Source organism: Natator depressus, chromosome 11, assembly GCF_965152275.1.
Source record: "Natator depressus isolate rNatDep1 chromosome 11, rNatDep2.hap1, whole genome shotgun sequence".
NCBI lineage: Eukaryota > Metazoa > Chordata > Testudines > Cheloniidae > Natator > Natator depressus.
In genome coordinates, this window is record NC_134244.1 from 36,176,494 (window position 1) to 36,193,934 (window position 17,441).

At 45.5% G+C, this 17,441-nt stretch overlaps 1 protein-coding gene and 1 long non-coding RNA gene across 2 annotated transcripts in view; one reads left to right on the top strand and one right to left on the bottom strand.

Moving 5' to 3' along the window:
• LOC141995935 (uncharacterized) overlaps positions 1 to 5,679 on the top strand; it is a 77,812-nt gene extending 72,133 nt beyond the window's left edge. Inside the window, exon 3 of the long non-coding RNA XR_012641441.1 lies at positions 2,974 to 5,679. This is a non-coding gene — a long non-coding RNA (uncharacterized LOC141995935). The remainder of the gene's footprint in view (positions 1 to 2,973) is intronic.
• Positions 1 to 17,441, bottom strand: part of TTC21B (tetratricopeptide repeat domain 21B) — a 95,675-nt gene that overhangs the window by 4,080 nt on the left and 74,154 nt on the right. Inside the window, exon 27 of the mRNA XM_074967471.1 lies at positions 8,146 to 8,266. Coding sequence (XP_074823572.1) covers positions 8,146 to 8,266 — 121 coding nt within the window. The remainder of the gene's footprint in view (positions 1 to 8,145; positions 8,267 to 17,441) is intronic.

Here is a 17,441-nt window from a genome sequence, read left to right on the forward strand (position 1 = left end):
TAGTAAAAGTCATGGACAGGTCACGGGCAATAAACAAAAATTTATGGCCACGTGACCTGTCCAGGACTTTTAGTAAAAATACCGGTGACTAAATCTTGGGAGGTGCGCACCAGGGAGCCGCTGCTGGGAGGCTGCTCCGGCTGCCCGGGGTAGCTGAACAGCTGCTGCTCTGGCTGCCCCCCGAGCAGAGGCAAGTGCAGCAGGCTGCGGCGCTGCTCCAGCAGCGGCAAGTGTGGCTGTCCCGGGGGCCACCTGCTTGGGTGATGCTGGGGTCAGCCACACTGGCCACTGCAGAAGTCACGAAAAGTCTCAAAATCCAAGACAGACACGGAGCCCTACCAATGTTTACAAGGTTTACATTCAAGCTGAAGTTTCTACCATTTTTTCTAGCATTAATTCTACTGCATGAGGACTGTAACCCTGGTATTTGTGTACACAATGAAAAATAGAGGCATACGACAATATTTTCAATTGGCCATGATTCTACTGTATGCAAAATTATATCTACTTTAGGTTTTTCAAGACACTGTGGTATAGTATCTAGATGCCAAATGACTTAAGTTTGCATGTTTGCTCCACAAGCCCCCCAAAATGTTTCAAGAAAGTTGAAGGGCAAGTTCTGTGCTGGCCTCATTGAAATCAACATTTCTCTTGGGCCTTGGTCTGTTGAGGCAGCTTCTTCAAAACATAGTTATTTGAGCTGCAACTTTATGACACCATCCAAACACTCCATAGGCCAGCCCCTCAGTGTGAAACCCATAGATATAATTCACTGTTCTACACTTTCTCCTCCTAGGAAAAGATCTTCAAGAAAGATTAGCTCAGAAGCCTTGGCGAAGGCCAGTTACCATTTGATCATTCTTGTTCATTACGAGCATGCAAAATGAACACTTTAGTAATCTTGTTCTCTTTATGGAAAGATGTTCCCAGCTTCCTATCTGCCTCCTTTTCCTATTTTGTTTCCCTTCCAACCTTTACACCCTTAAAAGCTTTTCTTGGTGCACACTGACCTTCCTTATTTTCTGTAGACAAGTACACCTAGGAACTAGTCTATTTTAGGTAACTGCCTAAACTTGTAGATTGTGTTTTAAGTTGGTAACAAATGTAGTTCCTTTACAGACACTGTAGTTCCTCTCTAATATACAGTTCACTTAAAAAATATTTGAACCTGAGACATAAGGAGATTAAGGAACTGCACCTACAGAAATAAATGATGCAGCAATTTATTGTATATAAGGTAGAGCTGTACATTATGAAAACCGTTTTCTATGCAATCTAGAATACCACTATCATTCCACACCCTTTAAAAAAGTACAAGAGAAGCCTGTAAGAGGGTGCATTGTAAACAGTGTTCATTTTTTTGAGATGCCATCAACACAGTCCAAAAGTGGGAACTGAACTTTGGAAACCACCATCCTGTGAGTGTGGAGGTAGGTTTTATTTCAATAAAAAGTCTGTGTATAGTTTTTGTACATTCTTCTGTATAGAATGGTCTAAAAGTAGGAGACCAAACACATATTGAAATAGTTGAATTCACTGTCTGTCTTAAGTGGAACTTGAAAAATATCCCGAATAGTTTTTAATTGGTTACCAATCTTGAGTTGGAGATAAGAATTTTCAATTTACATAGTTTAAAAATGATATGCATATATCTGATCAAAATTAAATAGTAAGAACAAAGTCACAAAGCTGAGCCACTAATTCATACATAAGTAGCATAATGCATATTCAAAATGAATACTATATAGGCAATATGCAAGTTGCATAGAGAAACAGTGAACCATAACAGGTTCCAAAAATCGAAGCTTGTGGGAAGTCCACTAGAAGAAAAGGTTACTTACCTTGTGCAGGGACACATCTCAAAAAAACTACAGCCCACTGCATAGGGTGAGTAACAACTTCTAACAGTGTCTCTTTGCTTGCTCTGCTTGAGGTGATTCCTGAGCAGTATACCCAAAGGAAGAGGGAATTTCAGAATTGAATCCAGGACTGAAGACAGTACAGAATTACCAAGCTCAGCATCAGATCTGACAGTGTAGATCAAGACATAGTGTTTAGTGAAAGTATGCACTGAGGCCCATGTAGCAGCTCTGCATACATCAGACACAAGAATGTTCTTGAATAAAATTTCGGAAGTTGCCTACAATCTGGTAGTGTGCGCGATTACCCTTTTTGGGAGGGGAACGGGGATCACCAGCTGCATAGCATGTAACACACCCAGAGATCCTCCTTGAAAAAGTCTCTGTGTAGAGATCAGGGACCCCATGGATCTCTCTGCTGGGAAGACTGTCTAGGTGATTTCCGAAACTGCTTGCTTCTATCTGATAAAAGGCCCACCTAACACCTAATGTATTAAAGAAGGTCTCACCCTGAGATTTACTTGGTTTTGTGAAAAATACAGGTAAATAAATGCACTGGTTAAGATGAAAATCTGACAGCGCTTTAGGTAAGAATTTAGGGTGAGGCCATAAAGAGAACCTGTCTTTGAAAAACACTGTAAATGGGAGTGGGAAGGGGTGGGGGTCTGCCATCTCGGCTACAATTTCCCCACCCTGCAGGCCAACTTGATAGCTACCAGAAAGGCCACCTTCATAGATAAGTGAAGCAAGGAGCAGGCTGTCATGGGTTCAAATGGAAATCTGATGAAGTATTTAAGTGCCAGGTTGAAATTCCCAAGTAGGAACAGGATCTTTAACCTGGAGGTAGTGGTTCCCTAAATCCTTAATAAATCTTGAGGACATAGGGTAAGCAAATATGAAAAACCTTTCTAGTGGGGGATGAAATGCGGATATCGTGGCCAGATGAACCTTAATAGAACTAACTGATAACCCTGGTGTCTTCAGGCTCAGCAGGTAAAATAAGATGGCTGAAAAAAAAGAGTATTCAGGTACAACACAGTGATACCAGTCTGAAGTAATTTGAGCTGACTTCCTGCTAAGGTTTAGTAACAGCCATCATACTCCTGTTGAGCAGGTGGATTCTAATCCTGTGAATCATCTCAGAGATGGAGGACTTATAGGTTGGGGTGAAGCACAAAACCTGCAGCTTGGAACAGGAGATGAGGGATGATCGGAAGCTTGAATGCCAGTTGGACACGCAGATGAAGCAGGTAAGGCTACCAAACAGGTCTCAGCCAGGTCGGTACTATAAAGATAACTATCTTTGTCCTGTCTGATCTTGTTTCTCACTCTTAGTATTAGCAATGTTGGAGGGAATGTGTAGAAGATGACCTTTGTCCAGGGAAGCAGAAAGGCATGTTCCAAAGAGTGGCAACTTAGGCCTCCGCTTGAGCAGAACAGGAGACACTTATTGCTGAATGTTGCAAATAGGTCCACCAATGGAAGTCCCCACTTTTCAAATATCCTGTGAAGAACTTGAGTCTCCAATTCCCATTCGGAGTCCTGAGAAAAGTGCCTGCTGGTAAAAAGGTAAATGGCTGAGATCGGATTCTGATGGGCTGTACCACAAGTTCCACAACTTTATAGCTTCAGTGCACAGGGAGGGGTATCTTGCTTTTCCCTGTTTGTTGATACAGAACATGCAAGCAACACTGTCATGATCCTGATTGAGTTGCCCCTGGTGAGGGGTAGGAACTGAAGGCAAGTGTTCCTGACTGCTCTGAGTTCCCACAGGTTGATAGGGAGACCAGATTCCTGAGATGACCAAATGCTCTGCGTTGTGAGAATACTGAGGATGCTACCCATGCTAGCAATGAGGAGTCAGCTGTCACAGTTATTGTTGGAAATGGGGAGACACGCGGATAGACACTGAGTTGATTCGTCCACCAGTCTAGAGAGCTCTTCACCTAGAGGGAAACTGTGACCTGTTTGTCCAAGCTGTCTCTGGTCAAGGAATAGGTCCTTTTTAACCAGCACTGAAAGCAGTGGAGGCATAATCTTTCATCCTCTGTTACAATGGTGCAAGTTGCCATATGACCTCAGACCTATAAACAATTCCTTACTGGGGCTTCCTTGAATAGACCAGATGTGCCGAAATTATGGATCTGTCCATGGGAAGGGAAGCCCTGGGCCCCATGAATTGTATTACCTGTACTGGAGCTAACAGACTTTTTTTTTTTTTTAAACAATCCAATTCCTGAAAGAGAGCAAGAGCTGTCCGAGTGGAGGTCAGCACTGTTTCCTAAGATTGGCCCTTGAGTAGCCAGTCATCGAGATACTGGAAGAATACAGTTGCTTCTTGCTGAAGATAAGCAGTTACTACCACTAGAATCTTTGAAAATACCCTGGGACCAAACAGAAGTAATCAGTACTGAAAATGCTCTTGGCCCATGGTAAAACACAGGTATTTCCTGTGAGTGCGGTGAGTCACTATATGGAAATAGGTGTCCTATAAGTTGAGGACCCAAACATACTTTCATGCCTTTAGAAAAGGATTACAGCTGCCAGAGACACAGTCCTGAACTTTTGAGACGTCACAAATGTTCAGTTGTCTTAGATTTAAGATAAGTCTCCATCCTCTGTCCTTCTTTGGCGCAAGAAAATACTTTGAGTAAAACCTTTTCCCCCATGTGAAGGGACAGGATTGCCTCCATAGCTCCTAAATGAAGGAGTGAGTGCACTTCTTGACTCAGGGCTTGTCTACACTGCCTCCCAAATCGGCGGTGTGTGATCAATGCAATGGCATCGATTTAGTGGGTCTGGTGAAGATGTGATAAGTCGATGGGAGAGTGCTCTTCCGTCAACTTTAGTACTTCACCTCCCCCAAGGGCAGAAGCTAAGTTGGCGGGAGATTTTTTCACACCCCTGAGTGACATACCTTACATTGACTTAAGTGGCAGTGTAGACCAGGTCTCAGTATAGTCTCATGAGAGGAATGGAATAAGAGGGAAGATGCGAGAGATACAAAGTGGATGGTATAGCCTGATGTTATGACCTGTATGACCCACGGGTTTGTTGTAATACACCACCAAATCAGTTGCAAAAGGAAAAGGCAGTCTCCAAAATTGGGGAGATGGGCAAAAGGTTGCATCTTGTAAACTAGAGGCAAGGGGGGAATCAAACCCTCAACTATCCTGTCAAAATTGTTATTTCAGTGATAGCTACTTGCTGGAGGAGGATTATTAGCTCTCTTTCTCTGGGATTTGTGTCTCTTCCTCCCAGGTTTAGTGGTTCTATGAAAGGTAGTGAATTAGGTAAGTTATGCTCTCTGGGCAATTTGAGACAAAATCTCCTCTTGTTCACAGGGGTGTATTTACCCAGAAAGTTCAACATGGCCCTGGAGTCCTTCAGTGCATGCAAGGACTCATCCATGGCCCCCCAAGAAGAGCTTCCAACCATCAAATGGGAGGTCTTCAACAGTACTCTGAACCTCCCTCAGGAACCCTGAGAGCTGGAGCCAGGATGCCTTATGCATAACAACCTCTGTGGAGATGGATCTAGTGATGGTGTCTGCAACACCTAAGGCTGCTTAAAGAGAGGTTCTGGCTAATAACTGACCCTCTGTGATGATAGTGTGAAAGTGTTCTCTGTGCTTCTGTGAAATATGTTCAATAAAGGCTGTAAATTTATTGTATTTCATGAAGTTGTACTTGGCCATGATCCCCTGACAGTTTATGATCCGAAATTGGAGGGTCACAGATGAGCAAGACTTTCAGCCAAAAAAGTTTAACCTCTTCTGATTTTTATCATCGGGGTGAACCCTGAATAATGCTCCTTACCCTGCTCATTTACAGCACACCACCAGGAAATTAGGCAAGGAGTGGACAAACAAAAATTCAGAGTCCCTGGGAGAAACATAATATTTCTTATCTGCCCGTTTACAAGTTGGTGAGATAGTAGCAGGCTTTTGCTACATAGTCTTCCTTGGATCCAAGAGCGCTTCATTAATGGGTAGCACCAACCTGGGTGGATGCTGCTGACTGCAGAATGTCCAGTAGCTAGAGTTGCGAGTCTTTGATCTCCCCAAGAGGTATCTGAAAGTGGCAGCCACCCCCTCCACAAGACCTGGAATTGACAGAAATTGGCAGCCATTGATGGTGGCAGAGGCATGACCACCTCGTCTGGAGATGAGGATGAAATATGATTTTGCGGGGTGACCCCTTTATCTGCCCTAACCTCCTGTTCTTCAAACATCTCATGCTGTGGGGTTGGTAGAGGGGACTGTGCAAACCTAGCTTCTTGGTGCAATGGAGCTGGAGATCTGGTAAATTGCTGCCAATACAAAGCCCAGGAACCCTGATATGGCCAGTGGTGGGAGCCCATACAGGACAGGGGGTGGCACCCAGGGCTAATCCCACTATCCCGGTCATGGACAAAGATCCTTGTTGAAGTACGGGTTCCTGTATGGATGTGGAGGGGAACACTGAACTGATATAGAAGAGACTGACTGAATCGCTCCTTCATCCTCCTCAATGTCCTCCAGTGATGGGGCCCCAGTAGAAAAAGGCAGAGTGACTTGCAGTATCGGGAAGGAATGGTAATCTGGAGATCGGGGTATCAGTACCAAGAGTCAATTGGTACCCATAAATAGTGGGTATTCTGGCTCGTCTAAGACTGACTAAGTCTCTGGAGTAGCCGAATTCCTGCAGCACTGAGTGGGTCGGTACCAACGCAGCAGTTGAGCTAGACTGTGTCAGTGCCGAGGCAGAACGTGCTTGGTGCTTCAATTTGCCCAGTACTGAAGGTGATGAGAGAGAAGATGCTGATGGTAAGTGTGATGTAGATAGTGTAATTCTAAAGTGTATATATCCTAGGCATCCCTGTCCTTTATAGATGGGACCTGGGGCCTGCTGAATCTGTGCTTCTCCAAAGCACTCTTGGATCTCCCAGACTTGCTGGTATGGGAGGAAGGAAGTCTTTCGCCTCCACAGTACCAAGCTGAGAGGTTGAGGCCTCCGACACAGTGGACTAGCACGAGATTGGGGCCTTTTGGGAGCCAGCTCCTTGTGATGAGCTCTTCTCTGGAGCTTTTCTTGAGTCCTCCAAAGTCTTCCCCTTCTTAGGGGAGACCTTGGCCTAAGTCAAAGGGTGCTGGATCCATCCAGAGACAGATGTATAGGGGTAAGGTCTACTGACCTCACTCAGAAGCAGGTCTAAGGGAGTGCTCCATCATCAGAAGTCTCAGTTTGGTTTCCTGGTTCTTCTGTGCTCTAAATTTGAGAGCTAGGCAAAAGTTACATTTTTGGGAGAGATGAGACTCTCCCAAGCCATAGACACACTTAACCAATAGTGTAGACCTGCCCTAAGTTGATCTAACTTACGTCACTTAGGGGTGTGAAAAAGACCACCCCCAACGAGCGCTGCAAGTTACAGCGACCTAAGCACTGACCACACTGGCACTACGTCGGCGGAAGATGCTCTCCCGCCAACTTAGCTTCTGCCTCTCACAGAGGTGGAGTAATTATGCCGATGGGAGAGTGCTCTCCCATTGGCATAGAACGTCTTCACCAGACACGCTACAATGGCATAACACTTCTAGTGTAGACCAGCTCTTAGAGTGGCCATCGCTGACTGAGATAGCCTCCTAACAAGAGAGGCAATTTGAAATGTTATGAGCCAGGGACACCCAGCCAGGCTGATAGGGCTCCCCAGAAAAATAGGAGAAAAAAGGAGAAGAAAAAAGGTCAATCCTCTCTAGTATCTAAGTAATTCTATACTAAAATAACTAGCATTAACTAAGAACACTAAACTAACAGAACAGCTGTAGAACACACAGAGGTATGCACAAGGCAGACACGATCGAGCTCTGTCTCACACTGAAAAATTAAGAGAAGGAACTGAAGGTGGTTCATCCACAAGCCCTATATACCCTCAATGTGCAGCATAAAGTTGTATAGAGCGCATGCGCAGGCTGAACAGACACTTCTAATGGAAAATCCTCAATCAAGGGCTCAAGAGGCTTATGCACTCCTGGAGAGGAGCACCTAGAGGAACACTACTCGAAGAACAGTAGCTGTAAATTGCTGAGAGTCTTGTCAAAGTACCAACTCAAACAGCTATATCTTGCCATGAAGGCTCTCTCATATGTTGTAATGTAGATCTCTAAACAGCTGAATTTTCACAGGAAGACAATCGGAGAAGATATTTTACTTATACAGAAAATTAAATGCAGTCTTACCAATAAAGAGTCATTGTTTCTGTTCTTTTGTATTACCACAGGATAAAAATGTAGACTGTGTAAACATACCTATTGTTGGATTTGTTTGGTTTCCGTACTTCCAGGCCATCTCATAATTTACTGCTGCATCTTTATACGCTTGCTCCTTTTCCATTATGTATCCCATATATTCATAGGCTTTGCAACAGGACTACAAAATATAAATGTTGATTACATGTATTTCAAAACTTTATTTAGAGAAACATATGCAGTACTGACAATCAAATAATATGAATATACACAGTTTGGAAATCGTATACAATTACATGATGTTACTAACTTCTGTGACAAAACATTCTGGATTAAAGTCCGGACAAGACAAATCCCATTTGTGTAATTCTGTGCATGACTGTTAGTAAGATCCTCAACCAAAGTAAGAGGCTGAGAAAAAGAGTTGCTCAACTGGGGTGGGGAGGAGGGGGAGGAGAAGAGGTGAGTAGGTTAAGAGGAAAAGAAGGAAGTGCTCTACGTAAAAGAATAAATGGACACAAATCAGACGTCAAGAATTATAACATTCAAAAACCAGTCGGAGAACACTTCAATCTCTTTGGTCACTCGATTACAGACCTAAAAGTGGCAATTCTTCAACAAAAAAAACTTCAAAAACAGACTCTAACGAGACTGCTGAATTGGAATTAATTTGCAAACTGAATACAATTAATTTAGGCTTGAATAAAGACCGGGAGTGGATGTGTCATTACACAAAGTAAAACTCTCTCCCCATGTTTATTTCCCCCCCTACTGTTCCTCACACATTCTTGTCAACTGCTGGAAATGGCCCACCTTGATTGTCACTACAAAAGGTTTTCCCCCCCCTACTCTTCTGCTGGTAATAGCTCACCTTACCTGATCACTCTCGTTACAGTGTGTATGGTAACACCCATTGTTTCATGTTCTCTGTGTATATAAATCTCCCCACTGTATTTTCCACTGCATGCATCCGATGAAGTGAGCTGTAGCTCAAGAAAGCTTATGCTCAAATAAATTTGTTAGTCTCTAAGGTGCCACAAGTATTCCTATTTTTGCGGATACAGACTAACATGGCTGCTACTCTGAAATCTTACATTGTCCTAGTGGCTCTTGCTGGAAGCATTTTTCTGATTAGAACTGCCTGAATGTATTAGGTCCAGAGGGCCAGGATTAGGTATATGGCCCCCAATAGCATTGAGTGAAACATCTTCCCAGTGACAGTTATTATGCCTGTCACCGCTCAGCAGTGCAAAGCATTTTAGGGACATACTCTTCTGGGGCAGTTAGTTGGCTTCCCATTGGGTGAAGCACTGGCTACCACAATAGGGCCAGACAACATGCAGAAGGAGTACAAGATGATCAGAGTTTGCAGGAGAGAAGGGACCCCACACTCCATGCAGAGATAACCAAAGTTTGGCTACTTAAAAGAAATATTCATAGTCTAAGAAAACAGCTTTCAAATAAAAATGGATACATTTTACTGACAAATTATAAACATTAAACTTTTTCAATAAAAGCTAATTTTATTATTCTTAGTCTCCTAAAAATGTTTATTACCATGTATGCTTATCAAAAGCTGTGCTTTAAAGTAAAAACTGGAAGGGATTCCATGACTTGATGGTTTTGTAAATGATGCTCCATGTAACTCGCAAGTTGCTTATCAGTTTGCAATACCATGAAACAAAGCTAAGAATGAACCCACATAAAAGTAAATAGCTAATGAAAAATAACTTTTCTAGCAGCATGATCAGTCAGTCTGATTATTTTCTTATTAGTTGTTGCGGGCTTTATTTGCATAAAAGACATTTTATAAAATTCACCACTGCCACCCAAAACGGGCTTCCCCAAGACCAGTGGGAGTGAGTATAAAGGGAATCCCATCAACCTTCATCTTCTGCAGTCCAATGGAACACTGGTGAAAGGACAGTCACAGCCTGCTTTCCTAACAAGCATTCACCATATTAGCCAGACATGCAATCCTTACCATTAGCTGCCTAATCATGATGGTGCCTACCAAGAACAAGTGCCTGTCCAGTTTCTATACACAAATCTATTTAAAACAGTTTAGTAATGTATCTGTATTTCAATCTATATTGTGTGTGCATGCACGCACACAAACACCCACACACTCTATATGAAAAGAACATTAAGGTTGCAAAATCAAGCACCCAAAAGCTAGGAAATGGCAGAAATGAAATTGTCTGTGCAACTTTAATTCAGTCCCCTTGTGTATTTGCCTGATAATACAGCCCTTGATTACATACGATTTTTCACAGGACCCCGCCTCATTCAGTGCACAGCATAGACTGCTCTAGGGATGAATCAGGATTGTGTAGTGAAGGAAGCTGTTGGCTGTAGGGCAATTTCATTTGTTGCAGAGTTCACATATGATGCTAGGCAAGTCATTTAAATGAAACTCTTCACAGGTGGTCATTAATTGCGTGTTCCTCATTTTCTGGGTGCCTGACTCGAGACCCGTGGTCTGATTTACAGAAGTGGTATTCCCACACAGCTGCAACAGAAGTCAATGTAAGCTGTGCTTTGAACACATCTACCTACCTACCTAGGTGGGCCAACTTTTTGGCCCGAGGGCCACATCTCGTTGAGGAAATTGCATGCAGGGCCATGAATGTAGGGCTGGGGCAGGGGGTTGGGGCAAAGGAGTGGTGCGGGGTGTATAAGGGGGCTCAGGGAAGGGGGCTGGGGTGCAGGCGGGGTGCGGCAGAGGGTTGGACACTGCAGACAGGTGCAGCTGGGGGCTCAGGGCAGGGAGTTGGGGTGCGGGGTGCAGGAGGGGTTCAGGGTGCAGGCTCCGGCCCGGCACCGTTTACCTGGGGCAGCTCCAGGGTAGCAGTGGTGTGCATTGGAGCCAGGCAGGCTCCCTGCCTGTCTGCCCTGGCCCCGCCCTGCTCCTGGAAGGGGCCGGCACCACATTGCTCCCACTCCCTCAGGGGCCGCAGGAGAGTGCTCCATGCGCTGCCCTCACCTGTGGATACCTCCCCCAAAGCTCCCATTGACGCGGTTCCTGCAGTTCCCCCCCCAACCACTCTCACTGGCTCTCAGGCCTAATCTCCTCTCACTGCCCAGGCTCCTCATTCACCTCAGTGTTCCCCCACTCCTTGTCACAGTCTCTGCTCAGAAAGTGCCACTCTCTCCCGGGTTCATCATCCAACCTCAGTCCCCCTTTACCCTCCCTGGGCCCCCAGTCCTACCTTCCACTTCAACACTCATTTCCAGTTTCTCCCTCACCAGGCTTTGTCCCAATCTCCTCCCTGACACCCACCCAAAGTCCATCACTTGTCCCCTCTACATTTGAATCAAGCAGTTTCTTCCTCCAGACTGCGTGGGTCCACCACGGGGGCCACTGAAAGCACAGGACAGATTGGCCCCCTGTTCTGAGTTCAGTTTCCAGACTACCCACAATGCTTACATCTGCAATTGCAGGGAAAGTCCTGATCAGTACTTGCTGGAGCAAGATTAGTGCAGATGGAATCTTTGGTGAAGATATCTCAGCCTTGGTCTACACTAGGAGTTGAGGTCGAATTTAGCAGCGTTAAATCCATTTAACCCTGCACCTGTCCACAGGACGAAGCCCTTTTTTTCAACTTAAAGGGCTCTTAAAATCGATTTCCTTACTCCACCTCCAACAAGGGGATTAGCGCTGAAATTGGCCTTACCGGGTCGAATTTGGGGTACTGTGGACACAATTAGACGGTATTGGCCTCTGGGAGCTATCCCAGAGTGCTCCATTGTGACCGCTGTGGACAGCACTCTCAACTCAGATGCACTGGCCAGGTAGACAAGAAAAGGCCCGCGAACTTTTGAATTTCAATTTCCTGTTTAGCCAGTGTGGCAAGCTGCAGGTGAGTGCAGAGCTCATCAGCAGAGGTGACCATGATGGAGTCCCAGAATCGCAAAAGAGCTCCAGCATGGACTGAATGGAAGGTATGGGATCTGATCGCTGTATGGGGAGAGGAATCCATGCTATCAGAACTAGGTTCCAGTTTTCGAAATGCCAAAACATTTGTCAAAATCTCCCAAGGCATGAAGGACAGAGGCCATAACAGGGACCCGAAGCAGTGCCACGTGAAACTTAAGGAGCTGAGGCAAGCCTACCAGAAAACCAGAGAGGCAAACGGCCGCTCCGGGTCAGAGCACAAAACATGCCGCTTCTATGATGAGCTGCATGCCATTTTAGCGGGTTCAGCCACCACTACCTCAGCTGTGTTGTCTCCATCTCCATTGAAGGAGTCAAACAACACAGAAGCGGGTTTTGGGGACAAGGAAGATGATGATGATGAGGCGGCTGTAGATAGCTCACAGCAAGCATGTGGAGAAACTGGTTTTCCCAACAGCCAGGAACTGTTTCTCACCCTGGACCTGGAGCCAGTACCCCCTGAACCCACCCAAGGCTGCCTCCCAGACCCGCCAGGCGCAGACAGGACCTCTGGTGAGTGTACCTTTTAAAATACTATACATGGTTTAAAAGCAAGCATGTTTAATGATTAATTTGCCCTGGCATTCGCGGCTCTCCTGGATGTACTCCCAAAGCCTTTGCAAAAGGTTTCTGGGGAGGGCAGCCTTATTCCGTCCACCATGGTAGGACACTTTACCACTCCAGGCCAGTAGCATGTACTCAGGAATCATTGCAGAACAAAGCATTGCAGTGTATGTTTGTTGGCGTTCAAACAAACATCCGTTCTTTATCTCTCTGTGTTATCTTCAGGAGAGTGATATCATTCATGGTCACCTGGTTGAAATAGGGTGCTTTTCTTAAGCGGACATTCAGAGGCGCCCATTCTTGCTGCGCTGTTCGCCTGTGGCTGAACAGAAATGTTCCCCGCTGTTAGCCACGGGGAGGGGGGATGGATGAGGGGCTAGCCACGCGGTGGGGGGAGGCAAAATGTGACCATGGAATGAAAGCACATGTGCTATGTATGTAATGTTAACAGCAAGGTTTACTGTGAAAGAGTGTACCCATTGTTCTATAAAATGTGTTTTTTTAAATACCACTGTCCCTTTTTTTTCCTCCACCAGCTGCCTGTGTTTCAAGGATCACAGGATCTTCTCCTTCCCAGAGGCTAGCAAAGATCAGAAGGCGAAAAAAAACGCACTTGCAATGAAATGTTCTCTGAGCTCATGCTGTCCTCCCACACTGACAGAGCACAGATGAATGCGTGGACGCAGACAATGTCAGAGTGCAGGAAAACACAAAATGACCGGGAGGAGAGGTGGCAGGCTGAAAAGAGGGCTGAAGCTGAAAGGTGGCAGCAGGGTGATGAGATGAGACAGGATTCAATGCTGAGGCTGCTGGAGGATCAAACTAATATGCTCCAGCATATGGTTGAGCTGCAGAAAAGGCAGCAAGAGCACAGACCACTGCTACAGCCCCTGTGTAACCAACCGCCCTCCTCCAAGTTCCATAGCCTCCTTACCCAGATGCCCAAGAACACAGTGGGGGGGCCTCCGGCCACCCAGCCACTCCACCCCAGAGGATTGCCCAATCAACAGAAGGCTGGCATTCAATAAGTTTTAAACTTTTAAAGTGCCGTGTGGCCTTGTCCTTCCCTCCTCCACCACCCCTCCTGGTGCTTCTCTCCTCCACCACGCCTCCTAGGCTACCTTGGTAGTTATCTCCCTATTTGTGTGATGAATTAATAAAGAATGCATGAATGTGAATCAACAATGACTTTATTGCCTCTGCAAGTGGTGATCGAAGGGAGGAGGGGAGGGTGATTAGCTTACAAGGAAGTAGAGTGAACCAAGGGGCAGGGGATTTCATCAAGGAGAAACAAACAGAACTTTCACACCGTAGCCTGGCCAGTCATGAAACTTCAAAGCTTCTCTGATGCGCACCGTGCCCTCCTGTGCTCTTCTAACCGCCCTGGTGTCTGGCTGTGCGTAATCAGCGGCCAGGTGATTTGCCTCAACCTCCCACCCCGTCATAAACGTCTCCCCCTTACTCTCACAGATACTGTGGATCGCACAACAAGCAGTAATAACAGTGGGAATATTGGTTTTGCTGAAGTCTAACCGAGTCAGTAAACTGCGCCAGTGTGCTTTTAAATGTCCAAATGCACATTCTACCACCATTCTGCACTTGCTCAGCCTGTAGTTGAACAGCTCCTGACTACTGTCCAGGATGCCTGTGTACGGCTTCATGAGCCATGGCATTAAGGGGTAGGCTGGGTCCCCAAGGATACATATAGGCATTTCAACATCCCCAACAGTTATTTTCTGGTCTGGGAATAAAGTCCCTTCCTGCAGCTTTTGAAACAGACCAGAGCTCCTGAAGATGCAAGTGTCATGTACCTTTCCCGGCCATCCCACATTGATGTTGGTGAAACGTCCCTTGTGATCCACCAGTGCTTGCAGCACTATTGAAAAGTACCCCTTGCCGTTTGTGTACTCACCGGCTTGGTGCTCTGGTGCCAAGAAAGGGATATGGGTTCTGTCTATGGCCCCACCACAGTTAAGGAATCCCATTGCAGCAAAGCCATCCACTATGACCTGCACATTTCCCAGGGTCACTGCCCTTGATATCAGCAGATCTTTGATTGCGTTGGCTACTTGCATCACAGCAGCTCCCACAGTAGATTTTCCCACTCCAAATCCCGCCTGACCGGTAGTTGTCTGGCATTGCAAACTTCCACAGGGCTATTGCCACTCGCGTCTCAACTGTGAGGGCTGCTCTCATCTTGATATTCTTGCGCCTCAGGGCAGGGAAAGCAAATCACAAAGTTCCATGAAAGTGCCCTTATGCATGCGAAAGTTTCACAGCTACTGGGAATCGTCCCAGACCTATAACACTATGTGGTCCCACCAGTCTGTGCTTGTTTCCTGAGCCCAGAATCGGCGTTCCACCGCATGAACCTGCCCCATTAGCACCATGATGTCCGCATTACCGGGGCCCATGCTTTGAGAGAAGTCTGTCTCCATGTCCGCATCACTCTCGTCACCGCGCTGACGTCGCCTACTCACCCAGTATCACTTTGCCAGGTTCTGGTGCTGCATATACTGCTGGATAATGCGTGTGGTGTTTAATGTCCTCCTAATTGCCGAAGTGATCTGAGCGGGCTCCATATTTGCCAAGGTATGGCGAGTGCACAGAAAAAAGGCGCAGAACGATTGTCTGCCGTTGCTCTGACGGAGGGAGGGGTGACTGGCGACATGGCTTACAGGGCTGGCTTACAGAGAATTAAAAAAATCAACAAAGGGGGTGGCTTTGCGAGAAACAGAATGGCCCCCTCCAGGATAGAACTCAAAACCTCAAGGATAGAACTCAAAACTGGGTTTAGCAGGCCGCTGATTTCACGGAGGGAGGGAGGAGAAAATGAATACAAAACAAATCTGATCTATTTCTTGTTTTGATCCACTTCATCTATCTTTATAAATCTTGCTGGCAGCAGACTGTGCAGTACGACCGCTAACCATTGTCATCTCTTGGGTGCTCGGCAGAATACGGTGCAGTATGACTGCTGGCCATCGTCTTCTGCTGGCTGCAAAAGGGAACTTAAACTTAAAAGGGAAATGACCTGGCTGAGTCACTCCCATGTTTGCCCAGGCACCCCTGACCTCATCGAGGTCAGTTAAAAGAGCACCCTGGGTTAAGTGGACAACAGCTACCAGTCATACTGCACTGTCTGCTGCCAAAAGGCAATAAACTGTTGCTGTGTAGCAATGCAGTACTGCGTCTGCCAGCACCCAGGAGACATGCGATGACGGTTAGCTAAGTGGGCTCCATGCTTGCTGTAGTATGGCGTCTGCATAGGTAACTCAAGAAAAAAGGCGCAAAACAATTGTCTGCCCTTGCTTTCACGGAGGGTGGGAAGGGGGGCCTGACGATATGTACCCAGAACCACCCGCGACAATGTTTTAGCCCCATCAGGCCCTAGGATTTCTACTCAGAATTCAAATGGGCGGCGGAGACTGCAGGAACTGTGGGATAGCTACCCACAGTGCAACGCTCTGGAAGTTGATGGTTGCCTCGGTACTGTGGACATACTCCGCCGACTACATGCACTTCAAGCATTTGTGTGGGGGGACACACAATTGACTATAAAAACGCTTTCTACAAAACCGACTTCTATAAATTCGACCTAATTTCGTAGTGTAGACACACCCTAAGAAACTACAACTGAGCACAGAATCATAGAAACGTAGGGCTATAAGAGACCTCAAGAGGTTATCCAGTCCAACCACCTGTGCTGAGGCAAGATTAAGCATACCTAGACCATCTCTGACAGTTATTTGTCTAACCGGTTCTTTAGCAATGGAGATTCCAGTCTCTCTACATAACCCATTCCAATGCTTAACTATCCTTATTGTTAGAAAGTTTTACTTGATATCTAACATAAATCTCCCTTGTGGCAAATTAAGCCGATTGCTTCTTGTCTTACCCCTCATGGACATGGAGAACTGATTCCCATTCACCTTTAGTCTGACACAGTACTGCTTTTCTTGTGTTCTGTTCTCTTTAGAACACTAAGTCTTTCAAGACTATTATGCCCCCCCTTATTCTCTTTTTTAGACTACTATGCCCAATTCTTTCAACCTTCCCTGGAAAGGCCAGAGTTTTCTAAACCTTTATTTTTGTTGCTTTCCTCTGGACACTCTCCAGTTTGTCCATATCTTTCTGAAACTATGGTGCACAAAACTGGACACAGTACTCCAACTGAGACTTCACCAGTGGTGAGTAGAGTGGAACAATTACCGCATGTGTCTTACATCTAACACTCCTCCTAAGACATCACAGAATGATATTTGTCTTTTCTGCAATAACACCACATTGCTGACACTCAAATTTGTGTTCCATCCCAGATCCCTTTTTGCAGTACTGCTGCCTATCCAGTTATTCCCCCATCTTGTATTTATGTATTTGATTTTTCCTTCTTAAGTTTTCTACTTTGCACTGGTCTTCACTGAATTTCATCTTATTGATTTCAGACCAATTCTCTAATTTATTAAGCTAGTTTATTTTATTTAAATTTTAATACCGTCTTCTAAAGTGTTTGCATCCCCTCAACAGCAAATTTGTAAATGTTCTCTCTACTTCATCATCAAAGTTGTTGATGAAAATACTTAATAGTTTCGACCTCAGGACAGACTGCTGCCGGTCTCCATTTTGTAAGTCCTCCCAGTCTGACACTACATCACAGACAACTACTCTGAATGGTTTTTCAGCCAGTGACTCCCCATTTAACAATTTCATTTAGACCATACTTCCCCAGTTTGCTTACAAGACTCATGTGGGAGTGTGTTCAAACCTTACTAAAGTCAAGATATATCATGTCTGCTGCTTCCCCACTATTAACTAGTCCAGTTAACCTATCAAAGAAGGAAATTAGATTGATTTA